The sequence below is a fragment of the Neodiprion pinetum genome, chromosome 1 (assembly GCF_021155775.2).
Source record: "Neodiprion pinetum isolate iyNeoPine1 chromosome 1, iyNeoPine1.2, whole genome shotgun sequence".
Taxonomy (NCBI): Eukaryota; Metazoa; Arthropoda; class Insecta; order Hymenoptera; family Diprionidae; genus Neodiprion; species Neodiprion pinetum.
Window position 1 is genome coordinate 29,759,643 of NC_060232.1, and position 27,592 is coordinate 29,787,234.

Consider the following 27,592-nt stretch of genomic DNA (forward strand, 5'->3'; position numbering starts at 1 on the left):
GCACATTTTCTGCGACTATTTATCTCGGGATCGAAGTTTTATGGCCAGCAATGCCATAAAGCTCGAAGGCGGGACTGAGACAGCGGAAATTCTCAGCCATGGTTAAACAAGCAATCAACAATGCTCAGGATATTTATTCAGAATATAAATCACCATGAAAGGTGACATTTAATATTCGTTCACCCTTAACCTTGGCGTTAATGAGTTAAAAATGATCTGTCGCCATCCCGGCGACCCGTTGATTAACAACAACGATTCATCGATTCGTAGCGGGGGGTTCGAACAGCGTCTTTATCACCGGTTGGACCGGCAGAACTCGATCCCGCCTGAGAAAAGTTCTCCTTCCCTTTCCCACTTCACCGAGCAAGGCAACCGGGGGTTTCCGCTTCGATTTTTCTCGGAAGGGAAAAATCAGGGGAAAAATCAATTGAAATTCCCGCCAACGGAGGAGAGGAAACGCACAAAGCCTCTTCCTGTCGCTCGGCGTACTCTCGTTAGGTACAAGCGGCACCAGCAAGACTAACTCCGGTGGGGCCGGCCGTCGTTCTTTCCGATTCACAAGCGGCTTTCAGTCATCAGTGTGGCCCGAACCGTAGTCGTGACGGGATATCATCGTGCCGCAGTCCTCGTCTTGGTCTACGGGTAGGAATCTCTTTTTCACCTAGTCCCGTCACCGATTCTCATCGCGTCTTTCGATTTTCCCGAAATTCGATCATCTCTCCTTTTCCTTGGATCCCGCATTTCACCTTTCCGTGCACTCTGTGCAAACCGAAACGCATTTTTCGAATCCCGTTACGCGCAACGTGATCGTTCGCGTACGCGTTGCTCCTTACCTACCGGACGATTTGAAACGGTTTAAATATCCGGGCGCAAAAAAAATCTTATATTTCGACCGCGAAGGAAAGTCGAGTCAAATCGACCCACATCGCGTAATCGTGATCTTTCATTTACGAGTCGTTTTAACGTACGCGGGATCGAGATATTAAGGCCCCTCGGGCAATTCTTCGACCGAAATCAGCGTTTACTGTTAGCTAAGTGTAAATAAGAATGTGTCAAAGAAATCTCTGTCGCGTTGCAAAAACTTTAATCTCGAACTCTTGCCGAAGACACGCCAGAATCCTTACTCTCGAGGCGATACGAAGGATCCACGTTACGCTGTTTACAATTTCGACCGACTCTTGCGCAATATTAATCCGACTTCCTCTCGAAGCCGCAACAGATTACGTATTGTCGGTTTTCCTCTTTTCACCCCGGTGAACGTACCCGACGTAACACAACTCGGGCGTCCTTACGTTCGTGTCGTAGACGCGTGTCGAATCCTATGGATTTTCCCGTCTGCCGAACAGAGGGGATGAAAATCCTGCTCCCACGTGTGTGTCTCCGTGTAGATGCGCGCTCGCTCGTTTGTGTGTGTAATAACAATAATAAAGGCTGAAAAAAACCACCAAACTTCCGCGAGGCGAATGAAAGTGTCTACAGAGAGATTTGGGTATAATATTAGAAAGTAGCTCCGGACAGTCGGCGTATTCACTTTAATATCTCTGCTATTAGGCTCTCTTTCTCCTCTCCTCTCCTCCCAGAGTCAAGACTGGTCAAATTTGCCTGAGATTGTCGCAAACCCGATGGGCTCTCTCGGCTATTCGGCTTTCGAATCCTGTTACGTGCACGCGTATCGATGTTGCAGGATTTGAGAAAAGGATTAACATTCGCGTTACGCGTTGAGACGGATTCTTCTCATTATGACACACAGACATATCCATCCTACGATAGTTACCTTGCAAAATCGCGGCGTTCACCGATCGATGACGAAATTCTCACCCACTTTTTATTGTTACAGATGCGAACGTCGGGCTCACCCCTCGTTCGAACCGCTGCTCTCTGCAACAATATCTACGACGCGGGCGCAGTTCTTTGCCTTTTACAGAGATCCAACGTCGCCTGTGGATCCTGATAAAGTCAACTTCGATCCGACTGGCACGTAAAATCAAGGCTGCGAATACACCCCTGATAGAAAAGAGAAATCTCAGGGCGTTCGGAGTTATGAGAACGAGCTGAAGCGACGCCGGCGATCGGGGCGAAAGAAGTTTCCTCAAATTAAACTTGCGCTACTTGTTGGATTTGTTGTTTTTATATACGGATCGATCTGTGCCGTGATAAAAATGTCCTTCCTCCGATCAACCGGCGATATTATCGGCTTTCTACTCCTCTCCCTGATAGCCATCGTCGAGGGAATAATCAAACTGTTCACACCGTTGAAATACCGGATGAAAAGTGTTTCCGGTGAAGTAGCCCTCGTCACAGGGGGTGGAAGCGGCTTGGGGAGGCTTCTTTCCCTACGGCTGGCCAAACTTGGAGCCGTCGTCGTTGTCTGGGACATCAACAAAGCCGGTGAGTATTTTCGAATATGCATTTGGATATAGTCAACGTTGTTTCAACGCTCCTCGGCCTAATTACCGTCGTTAGTGGAATTGTTTGCTTCTAAACGAGTCCCAGCATCGCGAAGCCCATCGTCGGTGATTACCTTACACGTTTTTCATGAAATACTTCCTACACCGGCAGACTTGTTTATCTTCTGGGAGTTAGGAAACGGTCGTTACCGACTCTCGTACTTTCGTGATACGGACAAAAGGTAGACGAATATTTTTAAGTGTCTGACGGAAATTGTGTAAGACAAATTTTAAGATCGAAAACAATGTAACGTACGTGTATCGGTCTATTCGTGAATCGATGAATTTGAACTTTGAACGCTCGAACCTTCTCTTCACGTTTATCTTTCCAAATGTTACCTTTTCGATCCTCTCACCTTACGCTTGTTGTTCTAAATTTTGTTACGTTTCACCTATAGAACCGGCTCGCTAACTTAAACACAGGTAAACTTTCTCCGTTTCGATCGCTTGTAACGCTCGTGACGTTTCAACACGTGTGAATTTTAATTTTAGAACGTGGCTGTTGCACGTTACGATCGAACGTGTAATTATTCAATTTTTCCCAACACATTTAATCTTAACTCCTCTTCGTCGCTTTCGATAATGAACCCAACGTATACATATGTTATAATCCTTAAACGCTCTTTGAATATATATATATATATATATATATACGCGTCAATTTTAGGGCGTTAAATACTATGCAATGCTTGCGTTTCTAATGTGGGATGAGAAAATAGGTAAATAAATAAATAAATAATAATAATAATTGAGAACACAAATGGTTACGCAAAGATACAGGCCCTACGGACACGCTTTGAACCATCGAACGTTTACGTTGTCACTTACACGCATACTCGTATGAAGAAAACCATATACGTTCGAAAAATATGTACAGAGAAACGAATTTCTGTTACGCAACTAGCACGCTATTTTTATAACGTTGGAAGTGATTATCAACGAAATTCGATTAGCTGCAGGTGGCGTAGGTTCTTCTTACGTTGTTCGCGGAGAGAAATAATTTGGGCAAATTTAACTTTTTTCATTAGCATAAAATCCGGTTATCGAGGGTAAAGACGAAAAGTTAGCTGTCCAAGTTACGTGGTAATAAATTTTTATCACAGTATGGAAATAAAAAGTTTCAGGGTATATAAGAAAAGTTTTTAAAGTCGTTTTCATGTAAGCTAACAAAGGAGAAATATCTCTGTAACGAATTGGTGACGTAAATATTTTGTGGCTTAAGAAACACGAGTTACGATCGATTTCCTAAAGCTGTGTTATCAGTTAACGCAGTGCATTAAAAACTAATTAAGACCCGAACGAATATTCCACGGGTAGGTATTTCATTCGGTCACAAGTTCCTTTATAGCTTCACCATCTTCGAAAATAATTCAATTCCTTTGATGACTCTACTAACGAATTAAGCTGCTTCGTTGTCCGTGTGATAAATGACCTGGACTTAATAGCTTTGCGAAGTAAGGTTGCCTCGTAAAGACTCGTCGCGTTTCAATATTTGCTCGCAAAGCAAACTTTTTGACGTGACATTATTCCCCTTCACTTTCTCTGCAACACGGCCAAGTGCACATCTAAACGATCTTGCCTACCGATGTAACGCTGCACGTTACGATGCAAAGCTGTTCTGTGGGAAAACACAGAATGAAAAGACAACAGCTGAGGATAAAGTAGAAGAAGAAAAAAAAAAAAAAGATAGAAAGATAAAACGATGAAAAAGAAAAAGAAACCAACTAGCCAAGCCTCGTGTTCACAAGCGTAGACACATATCACTTTCACGAGGTTTGCAAAGGGGGATCCTAAGTGGTTTGAAACTGCACTGTTGGCGCTGGGTTGCGTTTCACAGGTCATGGACACCGTCTTATGCAACGAATGAAAAGCCGCTTTGATTGCACCCTTCCTCGATCGACGTGTGATGAATTACGTGAACAATTTTCAAGCTGTCACTGATTTATTTGCGTACTCGAGCGTATTTTTTTAAGAGCTAAATTGTCACTTCGCGACAAACACTCTTCAGAGGAGTAAGTTATCGTGAACGTTTGAATATCTGTTGTGGTTCACGATTGAAAAGGATCACGATTTTTACGAAGCCCAAGTTTTTCGTACTTGACTTTAGTCGGAACTGTTGAGATCGCCCTTACGTACAACGATCTGCAACTTTTATCGTTCCTTTTCCAAACTGTGCTCGAATCAAATCACGAATAGCGTTTCGGCTTCTTACTGAGAAAGAGAGCGTAAAAGAATGCTTCACAGAATAAATCGACGTCCAAGAATAACGGCCGTTCATTAAGGAAATCATTTTTTTTTTCCTTATGATTTGTAATCCAATGATGTAAGTACCAAGCGTCGGCTTTCATTTACGCAGCGATGGAATTTCAGAATTATTTATAGCGCAGTCCTCGCAGTATTTCTAAAAAATCTTACGGTATTAACAGCCAGATCATCCTGACACTAATATAATATTTCAAAAGACAAAATATCGAATGTCTAGTCGCAATTTTCTCCTTGAGGGACTGAAATCAAAATATCGTTATAATGATATTTAAATGTTACTCAGTTTCTTAGTAGCATACGTTAGTAGCGATCGGATTTAATTGCGATCAGCCAACCGGCACGTGATCATCGTCAAGAATATAACGAATTACTGGTACGCTGATATCAAGAAAAAAAAATTTATATCTGTTAGATAGTCGAAATTCAGGCCAAGAATGATATTGATTAATTCTGCTTAAGGCTTGATAGTCGTTTGTTTTTTTTTCACAGTATCGCAAAGACACGACACAGATTCAGCATATCAATACCCATTTGCTGATCGCACATTTTCTTCTCGCAACGTTGTTATCTTGCGCTCTTGGAGCTCGTTAAAGACGTTGGAAATAATTGCACCGGTTGTCAACTCGTTTACGTCAACATAATCCGATGTTGCCCGCTGACGGTTAGAATCGCAAAAAAGTGAATTAACGAATCAACTACAGGCTTATGGAAATGCGCGCGAGATCAATAGCGCAGAACATCGTTTTCTGGTGTTAGTTAATCTCGGTTTCCTCTAATCGCATTCTAAGCATTTCTTCACACAGCCACTGACACAATCGCGTCAGAGGTTGACGTTCCGATACCTGGCAACACGGTTGTGAGGTCGGTGGAACATTAAGAATCCATCCATACCGATGAAAATACGAAATCTTAGTTCACACGATTCGTTCGTTGACTTAAAACTCATACCGACGGCCGAAATGAAATGCTAATATTTCTGCGGTGGATAAACTTCACCACACTTATAGCCTTCCATTATATCCGCAAACAATGATCAAAACTCTTTGCTTCGGGTCACGCTGGGCGCCAAGGATATCTCATGAATTATGTCGTCCTTAAAAGCTTTAACGAAAGTGAAACTCAGGTCATATTGTGACGCGCAATTTACTGCCCCGTTTTTCCTCAATGACCAAATTCATGGCCAATCAAGCCGTTTCGTTATGACCACAACACTTGTCCAACTTGCTTAACAATTGTGAGAACGATGTGGCAATTTACCTCAGGGTCTAATTCTCCTCGCATACAGAATTGCGACTTTATTGCTATGACGTGAGAAGACAGAGTCATTTCATTGTCGCGATTGATGGTGGGTATAATTTACGTACGCACGTACGTCAAAATACATGCCAGCTTGTAGAGTAGGTACGCGTATATTGTTTGAAAGTTATCGATGCATCTCGTGCACACTGGTGGAAGAAGAACGTGATTCGGCAATACGTTTTTATCGCGAATAAATATTTATCCAAACGATTACGGATAAGTTTGACCTTTATGTTTGCCCCGAGTCAACGATAGTCGATTCACTCGGTACGTGTATAACCGACTGAAAAACAGATAGACAAACGAGCCACGTACCACTATTCATTTAGTTTTTCACATTTAAATCTATTTATCTCTCTCATTTATTTTGTTCACTGGGCGATACGATAAGTTACACAGATACATGGTAGATTCGTACTCGCATCGATGACAAAATATATTTCTTCTATCATGCAGCGCAACGAATGATCAGTCACGATTGTATGGCTGCTGTCTTTTTCAGCCTACGTCCAATACGTGAAATATTTTATTCCATCATTACCTCAGGTGGCTTTATCGCGCCAGAAGAGTGGTGACAAAAGAATAATTTTATTATAGTTCTACGTGGAACTTGTCTCGAGTGTGAACTTAGCCCTCGAAATTTACATGAACGTATTAACGTGCTTTGGTAAAATTATAATTCCACTACGAAGTTGATCTAGAAAAAAGTTTCGCAAATTTATCTGAAACTGGTCAGCCAGCCTGTTGATCGTTTTTACTAACTGTTGTTGTACTTTCAAGTTCTGTGGAATGTTCTTTTTACTTTCGTTTATTTTTCAACATTTTTCACGTCTCATTTCAATTTTGAAAACAAAACTGTTTGTGGATAACGATAAGAGGTACCAACATTTTTGTTTCACGCATGCATTCGTCGCGACGATCCGAGGAAGGCTTATGTATGTGTGACGGTTGAAAATCAGCGTAGGTAAGGCCACACTTCGGCCCAACTTGAAAAAAAAACGTGTTACGGAAATAAATTTTAATTCGCACCGAGACGAAACTGTAGCCCTATGAAAACAAGGTATGTTCGTTATTCAGCTAAGTTCTTCCTTGCGCGATGACTTCAGACCGAAGCCCAAGGAAACAAGGTGTATCAAATTATACGGTACACGAATTGCCAGAAACCTCGTCGTTATTTAAAACGAGCATTTAAGAGACGGTATTATTATTGATAGTTGATCGTTTTTTAAAAATATCTTATACATAACAATTTTTTTTCCTATGCCATTAAAATATTATTCGATGTGATTTCAAATTTCTTGTTGCAACCAACTGACGCATAAGCAACGCGGATGTATAATGCTGATCAATTTCTGTTTCGCCCAATCTTACTATCTCTTGGAATTTTTGGAAATTCATACTTTAATGAGGTTTCAACTACCGCTAACCTTAAATCTAACTACATAACACGAGACTCGGAGAACGTACAATTACGAATATCCATTACGATAGCGATTAGGTATGGCTGTACTGCGCATGCTTTTCACCATCTATTTTTTTTTTTTTTATTTCACATTTGAAAAATATTTGTGCTACTATGCATTAATTTTCGATTCAATCAATTATTTTTCCCGATTGAGCGAGTGTAATCGATTATTATTCAAACTCGATTAATCGACCGACTCGATTATTTTTCCTCACAATCCGTTTTTGTACTTTACTCACGTACACGACGCGATACGATATCAATTTATATGATTGAAGTATCAATTATTATCATTGTCTTACTTACTAAGTATCTGCTTGATGTAACAAGTGAAAGATAAATTAATATTTTCACCTGAAATTGAAAAATATTTCAAATGAAACTAAATCATCAAAATCTTTTCCACTATTATTCGACGATTTTTTCGGACTCGGTTAATCGATGCATCAATGACTTTTAACTTAGTGGCCATCGCCACCCACTGAGATTCCAAATAAACTATCTATTAACCTTCTCTTAATGCAAGCTTTAAAAAGGTACACGTATATTTTTTCTGAACTTTAGTATCCGTGAACCTCGGTGAATGAAATGAACCCGCACCACGAATATCGAGTTAAAGACTTTTATTGTTTATCCAAATCATCATTTCTGCACCTTCCAGATCGAAGCGATGCCAACTTACTTGCCTGCAAGCTGTACCTCAGCAATGTCAAACGATCGGCGTGTTAAACTCTGTTCTAGAATTCTCAAGGTACGATCCATATATGCGACGGTGTATTTACTTACTTGAAAAACAGGTTATCAAGCCTAGAGATTAAACTTTACCAGACTAGAATCTGGGCGACCAGAGCTCGCGTTGATGCCTTTTTCAGACAAGCTTGCTTAGCCTTTGCAACTTTGCCACTCGTACGCGCAACCGAGAAACTATAGTCACACTGTGCAGGTGTTTGATTGCTAGGTAAGCCTCGGCAGGTAATTCTCGTTGGAAATATTATGTCCTTATTACCCGTCCTGGGGAAAATAATATTTAAGATGCGTAGTTCTTAAACTCTGCACTTCTGTATAAACGTCCAGTTAGAGTAATCGCAATTACGCCGACACAAATTCGAATCAACTTTTTATTGAGATGCTTGAGGTATCTTAACGCCTATTAAAACCTATCGATATTAATCTCCGATCTTTTGGCAACAGTTTTTAACCTACGACAACCAACGCCAACGGTACACGGCAGGTGAAAGGGAATCTAGATGATGAAACATTTGATTTTCAACTCCCATTGATCGCACGTGTCGTGATTTTGATTAACAACGCCTGCAAAAACTAATCGCCACTTCGGTCAGAATAGCTAATTTATAGGACATAATTAGCAAATCCTGTATACACCATGAATTCACAGACCTGTTTCACCTTCTCAAACAGACGAAAAACATTGTGCTCACGGTATTTGATTAACATGAATTTTGACCCATAGACTTTTTAACGTGTGTAAATATTGTTGTAAGTTGAATAAATATATATTATATTATTATACTATGCGTCATAGGTACTTTTTAGAAAGAAACTCAACCAATACCTTTATCGGCATAAGCACTCTGCTGACAGTAACTCAATGCCGAATATTAACGCAGTATATCCTCATATCCCAAAAAGTATGCAACGGTATTATTCACCAATAACGGCTACGACGTATTTTGGTACCTAGATACACGATTCCCATTACAATTTTACATCCAACATCAACCAGCCGTTGTACCGTTTCACTTACGCATATGCATGAGTATAACATGAAAAGCCAGATACATCGTATTATCACGTGCATATCAAGTCATTAACGATTCATTAATATTTATAATGCATGCATCGGAAAAATACCACGCGACAAATGTGTTTTTTTAAATTTCGGTGCAGACCTCCACGGATTGTAATTTGGTATCAATCCAATGCGAAATTTTCGAATTGACAACAAAAATTCTACTCTTTCAAATATAACTAACAATAAGTTTTACATAAAGGCGGATAAGACTGAGTGAAATCCGACTTTGAAGATCTTTCTCTCTCTTCGAAGATTGAGACTACTTGTTTAAACAGCGGAACAAGCAAGTATAGGTATTACTAGACCGGTTTATTTCAGAACATTCACCGGCTACACTGACCTCAAGTCGTCGAGTGACGAGTAAGAAGATTTCCTTAACTTATCGCTGCAATTTGATAAATCATGAATTCTACGGACAGCTGGATTATCAAACAAATACGATAGATCGGGAAAAAATTGTTCTTCTCTTCGTGCCTTCAAGCTGGTATTTTGTCGCTGACTTATTAAATAGATGGAAGCCAAACCTCGGCTATCTCTGAGAGGCTTTTTCAAAGCGACAGAAATAACAGACGCCAGGAATAACGTAAGACCGTGAATATCTGATTACAAGCTTGCCTATGAGGCAAACCAGCAAGGTAACAATTCATACGATCGTTTCCTTCACCCACACGTGCAGAGTAAAAGACAGGGAAAAATACAATAACAATGTTACCGTCGCCGTGTCAGAAGTTGTTCAGACTTATAAACAATTATCGCGTGAAAAATACCTGCGTAATCATAAAATCTTAATTTACGAAACAAGTGAAATTAATTGCGAAATGAAAGTGTGGATTCACGTCACGCGTTGTACTTGGTTACCCGTGTTTTTTTTTTTTATAAAACAGTAAATATAAATTCCACTTTTGTTTACTGCTTATGTACTCTCTGCTTCTATATATCCTTGACTATTAATTTAAAGGAAAGGAATCGGCAGAAAACACTATAAATGATTGCGAACTTACGTATAATGCGATAGTCTTTCGGTCGGTGGAAAAAAGGACATGAATGTGTGTAACAAAAAATTACGCTGAACAAGTTCAACTTATTACATAGTTGTGTTAAACTCCGTAGACCTTTAGAGCTTGATCGTTGGATGTACAGACGACTTGTTCGTTCAAGAGTGCGGTTCATGGACGTAGATCAGTGTTTACGAACACCTACATGGGATAAAATGAACAACCTTGAAGATGGGTGAACTGTACCTCCTAGCTGGAAACCTAAGTCGAGAAATAATGAAAGAAAATTTGAATGCTAGATGGTTGTGGAATTCCAGAGAGCGTGCTGCAAGCATACCTGCGCGAGTATAAATTTAGGCGTAAGGATTACAATATATTGTGTAATCGTACGGAATTGCCATTTGCGTTGAAAGGATAAACGTGAATTTAAACTAAAAAGAAAGGATAAACTGCGCTTATGCGAGATCTTCGCGTGACGAGGACTATCAAATTGTTCTCGCAAGAGAAAAAGGTCTGGTTCGTATTTCGCGATCTATCAAGTTCTTTTCTGCTAATCGTTCACAAAACTGCCTGTGCCAAGTCTGCCGCGATACTCGGCACTGGAACTCGAATCCATTGAACCGGTGAAAGGAACGTGTGCAATTGGCTAGAAAGTTTATTATGCACTAATTATTACTGCTCGGAAATATTCAATTTTTAACAGTCACGGAAGGTGGACGAGACTTGATGAATAATTGATGATCAGATGTGTTTAATATTTCACCAGAGAGAAGTCCGGGGATTTTAATAATGTTCTTATGACAAAAACTTGGTTCGAAAACTCGAGTAAGTTTTTTCTCATTTATTGTCCGTTGCAGGAATCGAGGAGACTGTAAAACTGGTGCAAGCAGCCGGGGGTTTATGCTTCGGATATGTTTGCGATCTGTGCGACCGTGAAGATGTTTATGAGAAGGCTGCCGTCCTTCGAAAAGAAGTAGGAAAGGTAATTGTTCAGTTTTCTTTAATTCATATGCGATAGTAAAAACTGCGGATCCGACGTTTGAATATACACGTATAATCAGTACATATCTTCTCGTTAAACGGAACTACATTTCTTATGGAAAGTTGATGGGATGTTGGGTAAAAATGTGTGCAAAGGTCGACGCGACCGCAGCTCGATAGACGATGATTACGCATAACCATGCGAATGGTTAGATGGGAACAGATAAAATATTCGACACTTGTGACATACTTTAACGAATGTTGAAAAATGAATTCCATTTCGTATATAAAGTACAGCGTTTGCTTTTTCCAGGTCACAATTCTCGTGAACAACGCTGGCATCGTGTCAGGAAAGAAGTTTTTGGACACCCCTGACCACCTGATAATTCGCACGATGGACGTTAACATTATGAGCCATTTCTGGGTAAGTGTGATTATTGCGTTGACGAGTTTGAAATATAAAGAATCGTACGTGAGAGGTTTGAAAATCACTAGATTTACTATACGTAACAGGTTACACAGCATAATAATTGCTATTAAATAAATACACACACTGTGCGACTGAAAGTTTGCGAAAGGTCGTTAATTCGTGCGCGAAGTCCCGAAGCTGGATTTCTCGATTGCGATGCTTGTCGACTACCCTGCGAGTATCAAGTGATACCTTTCTCTGCACAAACTCTGAAGCCTCAAAATCCCATTTTTCCTACCGCTGCCGTGCTTGGTTTCCCAGGCGTCAAATAGCATGTTGTAGTATCTCAGGGGGTTGAAATATTGAAAATAGAGGTGGCTGGTCGAAGTTGGAAAGAGTTTTTCGAAGTCGCCGATCTGCGTGAGCTCATCTTCGTAGGTGATTAGGCGCCTCGCGTTGTCAGGAGTGAGAGTTTCAAGGATCGCGGTCAGATAGTCCGCCCTATTTTTGCAGCGGTCGAAGAATGTTTGCTTCCGCCTTTCTTCCTCGCTGATATTCACTTCAAAGATTCGTGAATCGTGACAGACTTGGCCGAGTCGATAACTCCTCGATAAGTTTCGAATATCGGTGACTGACAAGGTGTTCGGTAGCTGATAACCAGCCATGTTCAGGGCATCCCTCAACAAGGATCCTTTGACGTTAGACTCGACAGACGTGTCATTGCTCATGGAAGGACCGCGATTTACCTCCAATAGCCAGGGCTTATAATCCCGATCAAGGATGACGTCGAACCCCAGAATCTCGAAGCAGTTGTTGTACCGCGACGGATTCCGGGCTTTGAGCACTTTCTCGACGGATGGTTCCCCGGAGATAACGGTCTTCACTACCATGTCTTTCATCTCGCTCCATATCCCATTGACGTCGACCGAATCATCGCTCTTCTCCAAGTACTTCCAGAGAGTCTTCAGAGACCATAGATGTCCGGATTGCGAATCTACCGACGAAGGTACTCTGTATGCAGCGTTTGTCCTGTTTACGTTCGTGTTCGTGAGGTGCATGCATCTCTCGGTGAGGTAATTATCCACCGTCGACGTATCTCACCGTGGCAAAACGGACCAAGCCGTCACGGTACAGATATATCCTGAGCGGATTGAAGCTGGTAATCAAGACGTACAACCTTATGTCGAACTTTTGGCCACGAATTAATCTCGGCTTCGATAGATATCGCTGCACAGCCATCGAGCGATACTTCGGTATCTCCCACCACTCGTTCACCACGCGTATTCCGTCCCCTCGATCGGCTTTCGGTGGCTTTACGATCCATTTTTTTCCACGCTTTTCCTCCCAGACCTGACGAAGTCGCCGACTCTCTTCGGGGAGAATATAAGTCTTGGGAATAAACCCGAATGCCTTGTTTCAGAACTTACCCGCCATAACGTTAACGTGCCTCCACAGTTTGTCTTTACACGATAGTTGCAACGTCCCTGGAATCCTGTTCACCTTCTGAAATCTCTTGAGATCGTTGCTCCGACTCGACGCCTTGTTGTAACGCTTACCCCATATTCCACAACAGTCCGACAATTTCTTTGTCAACGAACACCCCGATCGGAGAAAAGTTTACCGCACTATATTGCAGGACTCTTGATTCACCAGGCTGAACTTCAAGTGCTTTGTGACATTCCCCGGCATCTCACTTCTTCTTTTCGCATCAAAGGTGCAAAATCTAAGGTACGGCGCGACGTACGGAAAGAGACTGCACCTCAAGGGCGAGCTTTTAGCGTTTTGCCAAATCCGATTCAAGATCACACTTTGCTCTGTGATTTCGACGTACAAATACCTGTCGTCCCCGTGTTCTTTACACCCGGCGTGGTCAAGGATATACTGCGGCATTATCCAACATCTGCTGGTGCATGTTGCTACGTCTGTCATCATCGATCAGGTTATAATTACTGCAGGAAACTGGTTGGCTCCAATTTTTTTGTTTACGATTAGGTTTTTATCATTTACAAGGATTTCTTACGTGTTATTTATACATGTGATACTTTATACTTGTAGATTTTACTCCATGTGTGCAAAATTCTTAAGATTCTCTTTCAGATGTGAACAACGTGAAATTGTCCATAATTAAATCCTTGCTACTTAATATGTATAGATTTACGTATTCCATCTCGTTTAACCTGATCTCCTTGAATCTAGCTTGAAATCGATCTGATGATCGACAAAGTTTACGCACAAGTCCACGAGAATCGTCAATACATTCGGAACTATGACGACGAATGTGGGAACCCATATTGACCTTGAACGACCTGCAATTAAAAATGATCCTAACGATTTCAGACTGTGAAAGCATTCCTCCCGGAAATGATGGCAAGCGACAAAGGCCACATCGTTAGCATCGCTAGTTTGGCTGGTTACGTGGGCATTCCAAAACTGGTCGACTACTGTGCTTCCAAATTCGCAGCCGTTGGATTCGACGAGGCTCTCAGGATGGAGTTGGAGGTAAGAATTAGATGTTAACTGACACATGCCATTCGTGCTTGTGATGCAGCCGGATATTGCGAAAGTTACATTCGCTTCGGACTCCCGCACTTCAATCCGCCTTTCGTGATATGATTCAAAGTGCTGTAGTAACGAAAAATTGGCACACCTGGCTAAAAGTGACCGAGTATTCGGACGAAAATAATTTCGTAGATCTTTGCTTATCACGAGAAACGAGGAATACTTCGCTTCTGTGAAATCCATGATAGATGTCAAGGATAAAAATGGATGGTACTATGCGTCGAAGGTAGGAGAACTCGTAATGCAAGGCAGACAGAATTCCAAAAGCGGTGTTCATCCGCATATATTATTAATTTCGTTGCAGAAGCATATCACGGACTATAGAGTAAAATTTATCCTCGCTAATAATTGTCTAGTGGAGTAAGTCTCTAAAAATATTCGACTTTCATCCGTAAACAATTACCTGCAACTTTTGTCGACTGTATCGAATCGTGACGCTGTTGTATTTACATGCACTACACACACTGTCGTGCACGCGTTATATAATTGTATACTTGTCCAATATTTGCAGCGTCATTGAGAACTCGAAACATCACAATTCTCCCGGTTGAATCAAGAACCATATCAGATTCCTGCTTCGTCTCTGTCCTTGAGTCGTCACATTTTCCACAATTTTTTTCATCCTATTTCAGGCCGAAGGTTACAACATTCAGACCACGGTCATATGTCCCTACTTTATTCGCAGCACGGGCATGTTCGAGGATGTACAATCCAGGTAAGAAGCTCATCTAAAATGATTCTGTTAAAACAATTGACATATTTATTTGTATCTCATATAGCCTATCACTATTATTCATCGGTTTTCTACCCAAGTTCTAACAGAAACACTTGTTTCCAGGTTTGTCCCGACTTTGAATTCCAACGAGGTTGCTGATAGAGTTATCACGGCGATGCGATGTAACGAGAAGTACGCGATTGTACCTGGCTATCTCCAAGTCATGCTCGCTTTCAAATGGTGAGAAGAAGCTCGGTTCAGATCGAGGGGTGTTACGGAGGGGTGAAAGAATTCGTGAAAAACTAGAGGGAGAGGTGTTATTGTTGCGATATCATTACCAATTTTGCCAATTTTACCAATTTCTGCAGGATGTTCCCGTGGACTTGTGCCGCGATGTTCTTGCGAGGTCTGGTCCGGGACGCGTCCCCGGGTCACGAGGTTCCCGCACCTTCCAAAAAGGAACCCGCGGTCACGAGCATCTCTTCCAAGGACCAAAACGGCGCGACGCTTCATCATCAAATTGCAAGGCGCGTCTCGAGCTCAGAAAGGAAACCGTAAAGGTGCTCACTCGTTTGACATCCTCGCCGCTTTTGCAGCTTCTCGTACCTACGTACACACGGTCATTTACTCGTTGTTGAAAACCGAGTGCGACTGACGCAGCCATTTCAGCATGAGTATCCCGCTCAGCGACGAGTAAATGATGATATATATACATAGATATTAAACGAATAGTCTCGCATATTAAACTTATCACTCCATCAACGGACGAGTTATTAAAATATTATGCAAAATGTGGACAAGATGATGATAGCGACGTTGGAACTGTTATTACTAATGTAAGAGATCAAGAAACTCGCTGCACCGGCGAAAATTATATAGTATGCGGGGAAAAATTGACATTCGAAATAATCAGGAAATTTTCCTGCATTCCGAAAAATTCGCCTTTCTTTCGGCAACCTGATTCTGCGGGGATACATGAGGAGAACCATCGTAAGATACAACTTTGATGAACGAAAATGGAAACGAATGCATGAATCTTGACGCGTTAAAGTCACTTTGAAATATCAATATTCGTTGCAGTCCACTCCAATGAGCGAATGTAAATTTTTATCACATGTGTGCATGTCGTTTAATCTGTGAACGGACATTTTCAGACAAATGTTTTTCGTCGTCGCAGGCGTGCATGTGTGTTACGCGCTCACGAATTTATGATCGTGTTCGATTTCCATGTGTAAGAAAAACAGTTAATTAAAGAAGGCGTCGCTTAATCGTTTTTTGATCTAATAAACCTGACGCGAATTTTGTATATTTTACGATAGATTGACGTGTTTTATTTCCAAGAGAGTCACACTCATACGATAAGTAAATGATAGTTACCTTTTCCCGTACAGTGTGAGACTACATTCGCTGGTAGATATATGTACCTTGGATTTCGTATCGGATGAATATTAATAAGAGTATAAAGTTGTGCTAAATAATTTTGTAAAATATGTAACTGTTATTTATAGATATAACCACGGTGTAATATAAACTCTATGAAATATATAAGTATACTAACGATTTGCAACTGATTATCAATAATTGTTACATGCACGAGCAAAAAGCGTACTTTCTGTATTCGAGGATCCCACGCGTACTTGTACAACAACGCGTTCCACAATTCCACCCTTTGTCGTATAGATAACGTTTGAGTGCGCGTAGCGTATACTAACTGTAGCGGGGTAAAAATGTGGTAGCTCTGACACATGAACTAAATATAAATTAGGAGTAAGTGTATTATATACGATATAATGATTACGCAATTCATTAGGTAATTTGACGATGAATGATGAACGGTTGCACACGATTGACCCGCAACTCCACGCACGATACGTGATCGAAAGTTGTTGTTGAATACAAACGAAACTGCGGCTACGTGTCCGGTCAATTTTTAAGTGATTATGATGTTGGTGAAGATATGTTAAGACTTGGATGAAGAGTGTTGACCGAGATGAAGGAATGCAAGACCAACTTCTGAGTAAATTTCTCATTTAATTGGATTTTTGCGTGAAAATAATATACGAGTATGTCCATGTCGGGCAGATAAGGCAAAAATAATTAAGGTTTCCACATGCCAAGGTTTATTCCCGGGTATATCTATATATTACGAAATCAGTGAAATCCAATTGCTTGTCACATCCGCAGTTATTTTTTTGGATGAATAAGAAAAAATAAGAACCAATTATTTTCAGTTTCTCCGTGTTATAAATATATAAACAAGTTTTTTTCATTTCACAAGTGCAAAGGCCCGATCATCGTAATGGAAAAAACCGAAATCACATCCCGTCTCCAAACCGAACTCGTTATTACCATGCTCAAGTACATAATAGTGCACCATTGTCGTTGAAATTTATTTCAAAAACTAATTTTACTTTACTCGAAGATTAGATAGGTTAGGCCTAGTGCCATTACTTGCCTTTCAAATCGCTGCGCGATAAAATTTAATAATATATAAGTGACGTTTGTAAATGATAATATAATCGAGTAAATACGATTGATGTATTATTATTAGAATTTTCGTGTTTTTTTTTTTTTTTAGTAATAAAGTACAATTTTACACGACACTGCGGTTTTTACCCGAGAATGATCTACATTTCGATGATATTTTTACCTGCTCGTTTGTATCTTTTATCCTCGCTGCACACTTCTGCCACATAAGTATAGATACTATTTATCTAATCTTCTTCGTTGATACATCACGTAAACTTGGTTACCTTATAACTACCTGTACGACCCACTTTTCCACCACGGACAATCAAACCAAAATAAAAGAAATAAACGTGACACAACCTGAGCCGGAATTTCACCTGTAGAAGTCACGTCCGATGTTATCGCAACGCATTAGGCATTGAATAATTGTTATACATAACTGCACGATGTTCTCCGCGCTTGAGGCAAAAGGTATAATTCTAATCGTAAGCAGTAGTGTATTGCAAACGAATTCATTCATCGCAGATACAAAAAAAAAATATCCGTTTGATAGTCTCGCCTGTTAGGTATTTTTTCCTTGATTAGTAAAGAATACGCTCAGGTGATTTACATGGTTAAAAATCGTGTAAGGCACCTTCTTTTCAATATTTAATACAAAAACTCTTGTAATATCATCGCACGGCACAGCTACTGAATATTCGCTCTAACAGCTTGATAATACTCTTGCAATACGCGCCACGTGTTTCATTATGTAGGTATGTGATGATGAGCCATCAAGGATTGCGTCATTAGCAGCAACAAGCTGCGGCATTCGTACTCGTTCACGTCGCAGTTTTATTATCTCGGGAAAAATTAATTTCCATTTGAAACAAACAATATGAACGGTGTACTCAAGTTGTTAGGAATTAAAGACAACATCGTATCGTTGTAAAACTCTTCGTGTTATTGTTGCCCAGACAAAGTCTTTTCCAACGATATTATCTGTAAGAGCCTGTGTTGGCTTTGTTATTTTCAATAATAATTACTCGCGAAGTGAATCACTAACTGTGTCCGTTCATCGGTACGAAAACAGTTTTTTTGTACACCATAGCGCAATTCTTCCTTCGCCATTGGCACATTTATGCGATTGTTAATATTAACTCCATGATATATGTACAATAGTCCGAATATCCCGATGCTGATAACGCTCGATGATATAATTTTCAAGGGAAATAGCCGCCCCTGCGGTGTTTGAAATGAAACACGCCTTGTTAAGTTGCTTAATACTTATGTAAAGTTCGTCGCCCTAATCCTGTAACTATATTTGTAACGATCTCTTCTACCGCTACGTGATAGTACCTACATTTTGCAGTATTTCGCCTAACGAGACTACGGCATCGCCGTCGGTGTAATTTGTTATCAGTAACAGAAAAACAGACGTATAACGTTCTCTCGAAATAGGGCATCTCGTATTCCTCGCGTATACCGATTATCGCGTTTACGTCTGGCGCACACTGAGAAAAAAGTTCATCTATCGTTACTATAAGAAACGTATATTTGAATATGGCGAAACAAGTGTTTCGTTTGTTTATGTCGAATTTTAGTTGAGCCAAATACGATTTATCCACTATTAACAAATTCTTATCGATCCTTATTTGGCTCGACTAAAATTTGATAATAATAACGAAACGTTTATTTCGCCATATCCGAATACCCATACGTTTATTACCAATAAATAAACTCTGTTCTCAGTGCATACGCGGTAGTGCAACAATTGTATTCATCAACGGTTACAATACCTCGTCTATTCTAGACTCGCGTTTGCATTTACATTTATACACCGACACGCATCGTAGGCTAAATAGGTCGTTAAATTTACCGAAATTCTTCCTACCCCGATCAATGCGGCGCGTAGATAATATATTATACCGGGCGTATATTCGTACGGACTTGCTAGTGGAACACGCACGATTTTATGTAGATAACGAACGGGGACTTGGATCGGATATTTGATTTTACGGGAAACGACAAACATTCGTTTCATGTTACCGCGTTTCGTGCAGATAGGCGAAAATCGGTTCGCCGGAAGCGGATCTGGTACCAGGATGGCTGCTGATGTGCCGGAGCTGTGTCTGCAGGCAGCAGATTCGACGATGAGTCTGGCATCATCGCTGTGGCGCCGGGGAAATACGAAATCGTGCCGTCGCGGTCGTAGCGAACCAGTCCGACAAAGTACTGGCCCTAGAGTAAACCGTTATTGTTGGTCTAGTGGCCATTGAAACGTGCAAGTCTGGCCCGGGCGTTGTACTGTATATTTATTTGTTTTCATGTTACAACGGCCGGTGAACCAGTCTAAATCCCACGAGCAGCGCGTCGATTCGTTATACGATGGATAATTTTTATTTATCATCCGGTAATAACTATACGTGCGGAATCAAGTGCGAATACAGTGGATACGCGAACGTTGATTGTATTATGCTGTGACATATAGCCTCTGTCGCTACGTGTATAATTTATAATCAATCGAAACGTGTGAAAAGTTACGAATCGTCAGACTTCAAAAGCAACAGACCGCGGTTAGCTAGCCTTGAAATAATATCACGAAGCCGTTTGGTTACATCGAGGACAAAATGATCCGTTTTTATCGCTTAGGTAACCGACGACGGAAGTAAACTTTCGTCAACATCGATCCAGACGATTTTTTGTTCGAGTTATACTCCGATATTCAGGACTTCTCTGGCGATTTGTAACTTTCCGGGTTTTGTATGTGATGTACTATGGATAGGATATTATGGGAACGATGAATTCTTGAACAAAATTGACTCTCGCTCACGAATAAATCGGCATAGCAGTTCGGTACCGGCATATCGGGCGATTGGCCACCTCCAGTTTCTCAGATCGGTAACGAGCCAGAGTTTTGCTCAAAGAACAGTTCGCATATGCTTGGGATACAGCTGTGCAAACGAGTGTCTATTGCCGGTACGTATAATACGATATTACAACAGTCGAGAGGTGTATAGTGTTCGAGAGTGTAATCTTGGTGGAAGAAGAAACGACAATCCTCGGAACCGGTGAATGATTAACTCACGCTGATTTCGACCTCCACGGTAATTTGAATAAAGGAGTCTACCAGCATAAGCAGCAGCACCAGCCACAAGATATCCACAGAGTTTAATTTCGCCTAAGCCGGCGTGAGTCGCTCGCCGCGCCGACGCCCTCTCACCTCTGCAATCTCCGAAAGTTTATCGTTCTCTTATCGCTATAAAGCTGATAAGAAAAATAAAGAACTCTTATTGCAACATATATGTCTCACCGCAGCCATCCGAGAGTTGTCCAGGTACCGCGGCTACTCGCTCCCACCCAGTCCTCGAGGATCGGTGATAGCAACCGCAACCGAAAATCGGCGATAGACGATTTTTCATCCAACAATCACCGATAACGACACCGATTTTAATTGCGTCAGGGTAAATCGCGAATCGAGATGACAATGCAAGGTGCGTCGTTTTCCGCTTAACCGTTCCCGCGAGAGTTATTGTGCGATAACGTAATAATCGTTGGACCGCGTCAGCTGGACGCACAGTCGGCCACCTGCATGATGGAGTCAAAAGGACGAGGAAGAGCGATCGGAATTGTGAAAATTACTCTGTTTCTAATAATTTTTTGCGCAGCAGTAAATTGTGTCTATTCTCAAGTTACCGACAGCCTCAGTTTGTGTCTGTTGCAAACCTCGTGCACGGCTTGCCTGGAAGCGAGTTCGAGATGCGCGTGGTGTAGTGACTGGGTAAGCAGACTCTACTCTACCTAATAGAGAAACACCTACTCGCGTATACCGTGAATGTATATTTTGTGCTTACGTAAGAGCTTGAAAATTGTAATGTCAATTCAGGAACGTTCCTGTTTTTCGATGTAGCGTTTACACCGAACACGTCGCGTCTACCTACGCGTTACACCAACTTTGTGTGGTCGCGTGCTTCAAACTAATCTACGAACGAGATCTAGAGACTTACGATAAGCGTAACAATTGTCGATACGTTCGCAAGAATAATACGTGCTATCGAATGATAATATCACGGAGAGCAGTGGAGAGAATTCGTTGAGACTCCCTTTATGCGCCCAAGAAGTGACGTTGAGTTTCTCTTTCGTTATACCGTAACGTGATCTGATGATATGTCTTGAATGGCGTCACTTCTCAATTTACTCACTTAGAAATCTTCAGTATTGACCGTTTCAATGTAGCAGCCCGGGTCCATTTTCACGCGGTTCCAAGCCGAGGATTCCCCATTTGCGATGTAATAGAATTGCAACAGTGAAACTTTCACCATATATACCACCATTTCAACACGTCTCTATTTCCGATTATACAGGAATACACAAATACTTCTATTGGGAAGCCAAGATGCAGCACCGCCAAATCTTTACAAGATCTCGGTTGTCCCGAATCGGCAATGCAAGTAGCTGTCACGGAGAAAATTGAATTTAGTCAAAATGAAGAATTCCGGGACGTCACCGCTGGGAAAATCCCGGTTCAACTTCGGCCTCAGAAGGTTCAGTTAAAGTTGAGGCCGCACTCAACGCAGGTGTTGAACCTTCAGTTTAGACCAGCCAAGTAAGTCAATGGAATTAACGAAACTCGGATACGCTATTAGGAGGCAAGTTTCACATCGCGTTATCTCTATTACCTCAAGCGACAATTCGCGATGCTTGCAAGACCACGGCAATCAAGATAGAAATCGAAATTATGTGTCTCTGCCAAATGGGTCTGACCATGCTCCATCGCTACGTAACCATATCCCATTTGGATGAATACAATCATCCGTATCTCTGTCCAGGCATTCTCGGTGTCTTCTTACGCTCTGCATTAGATGATATACGTTGTGCGATTTGTCATATTTGCTATAGGATTAATGGTAATTGGATTTTTTCGATACAGTTTCTCACAAAGGTCTGGAAACGTTGTTACAAAAAAAAAAAAAACTCCAAACGTATAATGCCGATAACTTTACATTACACCTGACCTTGCGTTCTACGCGATTGTAGAAATTATCCTATCGACTTGTACTACTTGATGGACCTGACATGGTCAATGAAGGATGATAAGGACACGCTGGTTTCTTTGGGCGGAAAACTGGCAACGACTCTCGGTACCTTTACTGACAACTATCGAGTGGGTTTCGGTAGCTATGCCGACAAACCATTAATGCCGTACGTCTTTCCTGGCCACGAACAGAACCCGTGTCAAAGCGAACACGCCACGTGCGCTCCACTCTACGCCTTTAGACACCACATGCGGCTTACCGGCGATATCCAGGAGTTTGTCAGGAAAGTACGTATGCAATGGACATTGTAGTTTTCTTTGAACCATTTTAAACGTGCTCGAAGTAAAAATCCTCAAAATATCACTCCGGTAGCGTCGGCTTGACGAATACTAAGCAACTTGTCTCATTGCTTGCTTACCACTTTCTTCCAAGGTAAATGAAAGTTCTGTAACTGGGAACGTGGACAACCTAGAGGGAGGCCTTGATGGCGTAGTTCAAGCTGTTGTTTGTGCTGATCAAGTTGGTTGGGCTCATCAAGCAAGGAAGCTGATGTTAGTGGCTACTGATGGTTTTCTTCATTTCGCCGGCGATGGAAAGGTGAGAATTTATTCGTTATGTTCGTTGATTCGGTTCGTCGTTGATGTTCGTTCACTTTTTGTTTCTTCGGCATTGCAGTTGCCCCCTGTTTAATCCATCTGTTCCGATTAGCTAGGCGGTGCGGTACGTCGAAACGATTTGCAGTGTCATTTGAATGCCGATGGCGAATACTCCATGTCAACAACTTACGACTACCCCTCGCTGGCTGAGGTGTCGAGAATTCTTCTAGACCACAAAGTTAACGTAATATTTGCCGTAACGCAAGATCGACGAAGTGAATACGAACGTATAGCGACGATACTCGAGGAAAAGGCCAGGGTCGCTACCTTGGCCGGCAACAGTTCCAACATTCTGGAGATCGTGGAACGTGCTTATCACGACATCGTCTCCAAAGTTGTACTACGGGACAATTCGACGGGCCCATTCGCCCTCGAGTACTCTTCCAAATGCGGAAACTTCTCTGGTCCTGAATTAAAAACGTCGCAGTGCGACGGCATCAAGGAGGGCCAGATCTACGATTTCAAAGTCTCCTTCTCCTTGGGATCATGTCCGCAGAACAAAAGTCTTTGGGTACTTTTTACACTGAAATTAATTTATTTTTGAACTCTGCTACCTCACGTAATATCACGTCATAGACTTTAAGTGATAACTTTGTAAGGTTCGTAATGAAATGATGTTCAAAGAGTAGTGAATTCTTTGATCGCCGCAGATATACGATACACGAACACGACAATAGCAGTTAAAAATGGCATTGTTCTTCAAGAATGACGAATCAGCAAGTTCTAACTATATTTCTTCCATCCCCAGAGGCAGAAGGTTGTCATCCAAGACGCTCTGGCTTCGGAGGCTTCGCAGACAGAAATCGAGATAGAACTAATGTGTGGGTGCGATTGCGGCAAGCAGGACGATACGTACTGCAATCAAGGTGTGAACGAATGCGGCTTGTGCAAGTGCGATGCTGGCTGGTCAGGTTTGTTCTCAATATTTGATATTCATCATGAAAAACGGAAGGAAAAACAATAAAAAATGATCGCAGTTGATATGAGTTATTCCGTGCGATTTTAGGCGAAACCTGCGATTGCCGAGAGAGTACCGGAGACAGTATAAATTCGCAATGCATCAACACCGGGGAAAATGTTCCTTGCTCTAATCGCGGCGACTGCATTTGTGGAAGTTGCTCCTGTGATCCAGGCTACTCAGGACGTTTCTGCCAGTGTTCCCCGTGCGATAAGGTATATTCCTGATCGTAGAATCTATGCAACTTGTTTACGGAGCTTTAAATCGGAACTGTGATACAACAAAATCTTGACTCCCATGAATTCCGTTTCTATATTTTGCATCTTCGACGCGGTTATTAACATGATGCAATCGCCAGCATACCGAGATTTATGCATCACGGTCGAACATGCAATCTCGTATGATCGATCAAGATGCAATGTAGAAAAGAAAAAAACGTATGCAATCATTGTGCTGCAGCCGTACTGACTTGCCGCAAAAAGAAACGAGAATATACGTAACGAACCATATATTATATCTCATATCTGAGTTGTGAAATCCTGCACGGGTCAGTGATGGAGGAAGCCATGACCCTCAACTTTCGCATACGGGTCCGCTTGTCGACGTGTCGGTAGATCGACAACCATGACACTGACCGTGTCCTCCTTTCGAGAATCGAGGAACCTTAAAAGTGCGGCATTCCGATAACCAGAATCAATTGCTCCAAAATGACTTAACAGGTGAACGGTACCGAGTGCGGCGAAATGGGCACATGTGACTGCGGAAGCTGCGTCTGCCGGCCAGGCTGGACAGGCGACACATGCCAATGTCCCGTGGGAGACGCGCTGTGCATTGCTCCGGGAAGCAAAGAAGTGTGTGGGGGTCATGGATACTGCGATTGCGGCCAATGCCGGTAGGTATATCTTGTACAGCTGTCGTAGTACATGCGCGATGTTGTGCCAATGTTGTCAACAAAGTCGGCTGACCCGATATGATAGCCAAGAAAATTTTAAGATGCAACGGAATTGCCCCGGACGGGTTTTTCTACCGAGGCACATTCTGCGAGTCCTCGGCAGGAGCTGGAGGCAGCGGACTCTGCGACCTTTACGAACCTTGCGTAAATGCTACAGTCGAAGCACCGAGCGATGCTGTTAATCTCTGCCGTACCAACGTTACTGTTTACAAGACCGAACAGGTTTCAAAAGTAGATATTGGTAAGTTTTTAACGGTACGTTGGATCATTTTTAAGTAGATCGCAGCATGATCAGCAATTTACTATGATAGTGCAGTTGATTTGCATCGTGCGACGAAAGAGACCTCGTCAAAGAAATCAGGAATTTGGACAAAATCTTTGCGAATTTAATATATAATATTTAATAATTATTTAATATAATAGAATTTAATTATTCCAATACTTCTATTCAGCTAGTGACCACTACTGCTTCGTGAGAACTTATACCTCAGACTCATCGGTGTGCACGATTCCCTATGTTTACGAATTCAACAAGGACAACACCGTTACTTTAAGCATTGGGGAAAAGGTACTAGAACTCGGTAATAGGTTTTATGTTCGGTGAACGATTTGAAGTTTGATCGTAAAAATTACATCGATTTCCCCCACCCAGATTTGCAGAACTCCACTACCGGCTGCGGTTGTACCGGGAGTGGCCTTTTTCTTAGTGGTATTGCTGGGCATTATTGCCCTCCTGATTTGGAAGTAAGTAGGAAATCTCTTGTGGAGAAATGCAAAGTTTCTGATATTATACGTTATACGCAACTCGATATAGTCAAAGCGATGAGCATGGATTTGCAACAAAATTTCAGATGCTGCACGGCGTTGAAGGATAAGAGGGAGTACGCGAGATTCGAAGAGGAACAAAAACATACGGTCTACGCTCTTGAAGAAAATCCACTATTTCGTCCTGCGACAACACGCTTTCGGGTACCATCGATGATCAAAGAAGACTAAACATAGCGCCGAATGCACACACGGGTAAAAGAAACGGCACAATAGTTACAGAAGAAAGAGTTTGCTTGATCCGAATTCGTGAATGTACTTGCAAACATTCTAGTCGTAAACTGTAAGTGATTTTACACGCGCGAAAACTCAACGCAGAAAATGCGTGAGTGTGTATTATTATTCGTAGTTTGATACGTATTATTACTCTATACTATAAATATACAGCGTCAAATATAAGCAGCAATTAGCATCGTAGGTTTTACGATTTTTTATAGACGATCGAAAAGTTAATTCACTTGTGATGCGATGTCAATTTGTGAATACGGATCGTAAACTGGTTACAGATTGAATTTTACATACGCTCGATTTAACAACAATAAACATTTTGTATAAAGTACCAAATGACGATGATTATTATTGGTACGGATGTATATTATACAATTCACGAAGATGTTGCTTTGCTGTCTTCCAATGACTGATCAAGATTTCGAATAAAGAAACTTGTCCTTCCATCGAGTTTCAACATTCATGTCTGAAGAATTAATCGCATTAAAATTCAGCGCCCTTGGAACCAATTGCAACGTCAAAATGCTCTTCACCTTCCTCCTCTTCGTCCTCTACCAGGTCGATTGGAGGATTAATCTCATCCCAAAAATGATTACCAGCTGTGAATACTACTTCCTGTACATGAAATGGTACTAAAGAGTTCATTCTCTCTTAGCTGCCGGTGTAATTGGTAAGAATGGAATTTCAACTAACTTTTCCATCAGAAACACCTTTCCAAGTATAACCTGCAGGTTCTCTCAATGTTATATCAGCTACAGGCACATTATTATCCCAAACCGCTCCAAGCACAGAATTGTCAGTGAAAGTATAGTCTCCGCGACCAAACATTTCTCCAGAAGCGCAAAGTGTTCCTTTGTACTCTGTTCCGTTGTTGTGACTGCCTTCCCGTCATTGTTACAAGCAGGTCAATTGGATTAATACAATTTTTTATGTTTATCATATGCAATATTATTGCAGACTCTCATCTCGCCAGCAACGAGATGTGTAGAACAATTTTTCAGTTCCTTACGATATGTACACTTCTCCGACGATTTGATCTTCTACCCAGAAAGTTTCATACTTATTGAAATCTCCAGTTACGTAAGTTCCATGACCTGTAGATTTTTTGAAAGCGTTCACGTATTCTCCGTCTTCAAAATTACAGACATATCATATGCTTCCGGGTTATTTTGTCAAAAAATTAAAGATTTTTTTACAGACTTTGAGAATGGGAAAATTTTGTATAATATTTTCTTACCTGAATAAGATGATCGTGATGAAAGTAAAATCAAAATAAGCCACATACATACTTAATACACGACTTTAAAATTTTTTACTTCGGTAAAAAGCTATATTATATCCAACGTTGAATGTCTCAGGAAAAGAAAGACGAAACCTCGAGTATTCGCGACAAAAATTTAACACCATACAAGGCTAGAAATTTTAAACCTTGTCTCATAATCGATCGAATATCCTTGACGATCATGTATCCACCGGAGAAGGTGTCACCGTTTGAAAAAGTAAACCGTCCCTGATCCGTCTTTACGTTAGGATCTTCATCA

The 27,592-nt window shown here is 41.4% G+C and overlaps 2 protein-coding genes across 2 annotated transcripts; both read left to right on the forward strand.

Moving 5' to 3' along the window:
• The first annotated feature begins 483 nt into the window (after positions 1 to 483).
• Positions 484 to 16,508, forward strand: LOC124224885 (epidermal retinol dehydrogenase 2). Its single transcript, XM_046637103.2, has 8 exons — positions 484 to 642; positions 1,838 to 2,388; positions 11,142 to 11,266; positions 11,579 to 11,689; positions 14,012 to 14,173; positions 14,866 to 14,948; positions 15,072 to 15,188; positions 15,317 to 16,508. Exons 2-8 carry the CDS (start codon positions 2,160 to 2,162, stop codon positions 15,504 to 15,506), a joined length of 1,017 nt encoding a protein of 338 aa, XP_046493059.1. The 5' UTR covers positions 484 to 642; positions 1,838 to 2,159; the 3' UTR covers positions 15,507 to 16,508.
• Positions 16,509 to 19,609: 3,101 nt separating this feature from the next.
• Positions 19,610 to 26,497, forward strand: LOC124224883 (Integrin betanu subunit). The gene is made up of 12 exons (XM_046637101.2): positions 19,610 to 21,177; positions 21,761 to 22,002; positions 22,434 to 22,719; positions 22,865 to 23,029; positions 23,141 to 23,599; positions 23,837 to 23,999; positions 24,095 to 24,261; positions 24,766 to 24,938; positions 25,040 to 25,239; positions 25,451 to 25,566; positions 25,651 to 25,742; positions 25,850 to 26,497. Exons 1-12 carry the CDS (start codon positions 20,989 to 20,991, stop codon positions 25,992 to 25,994), a joined length of 2,397 nt encoding a protein of 798 aa, XP_046493057.1. The 5' UTR covers positions 19,610 to 20,988; the 3' UTR covers positions 25,995 to 26,497.
• The last annotated feature ends 1,095 nt before the right edge of the window (positions 26,498 to 27,592 follow it).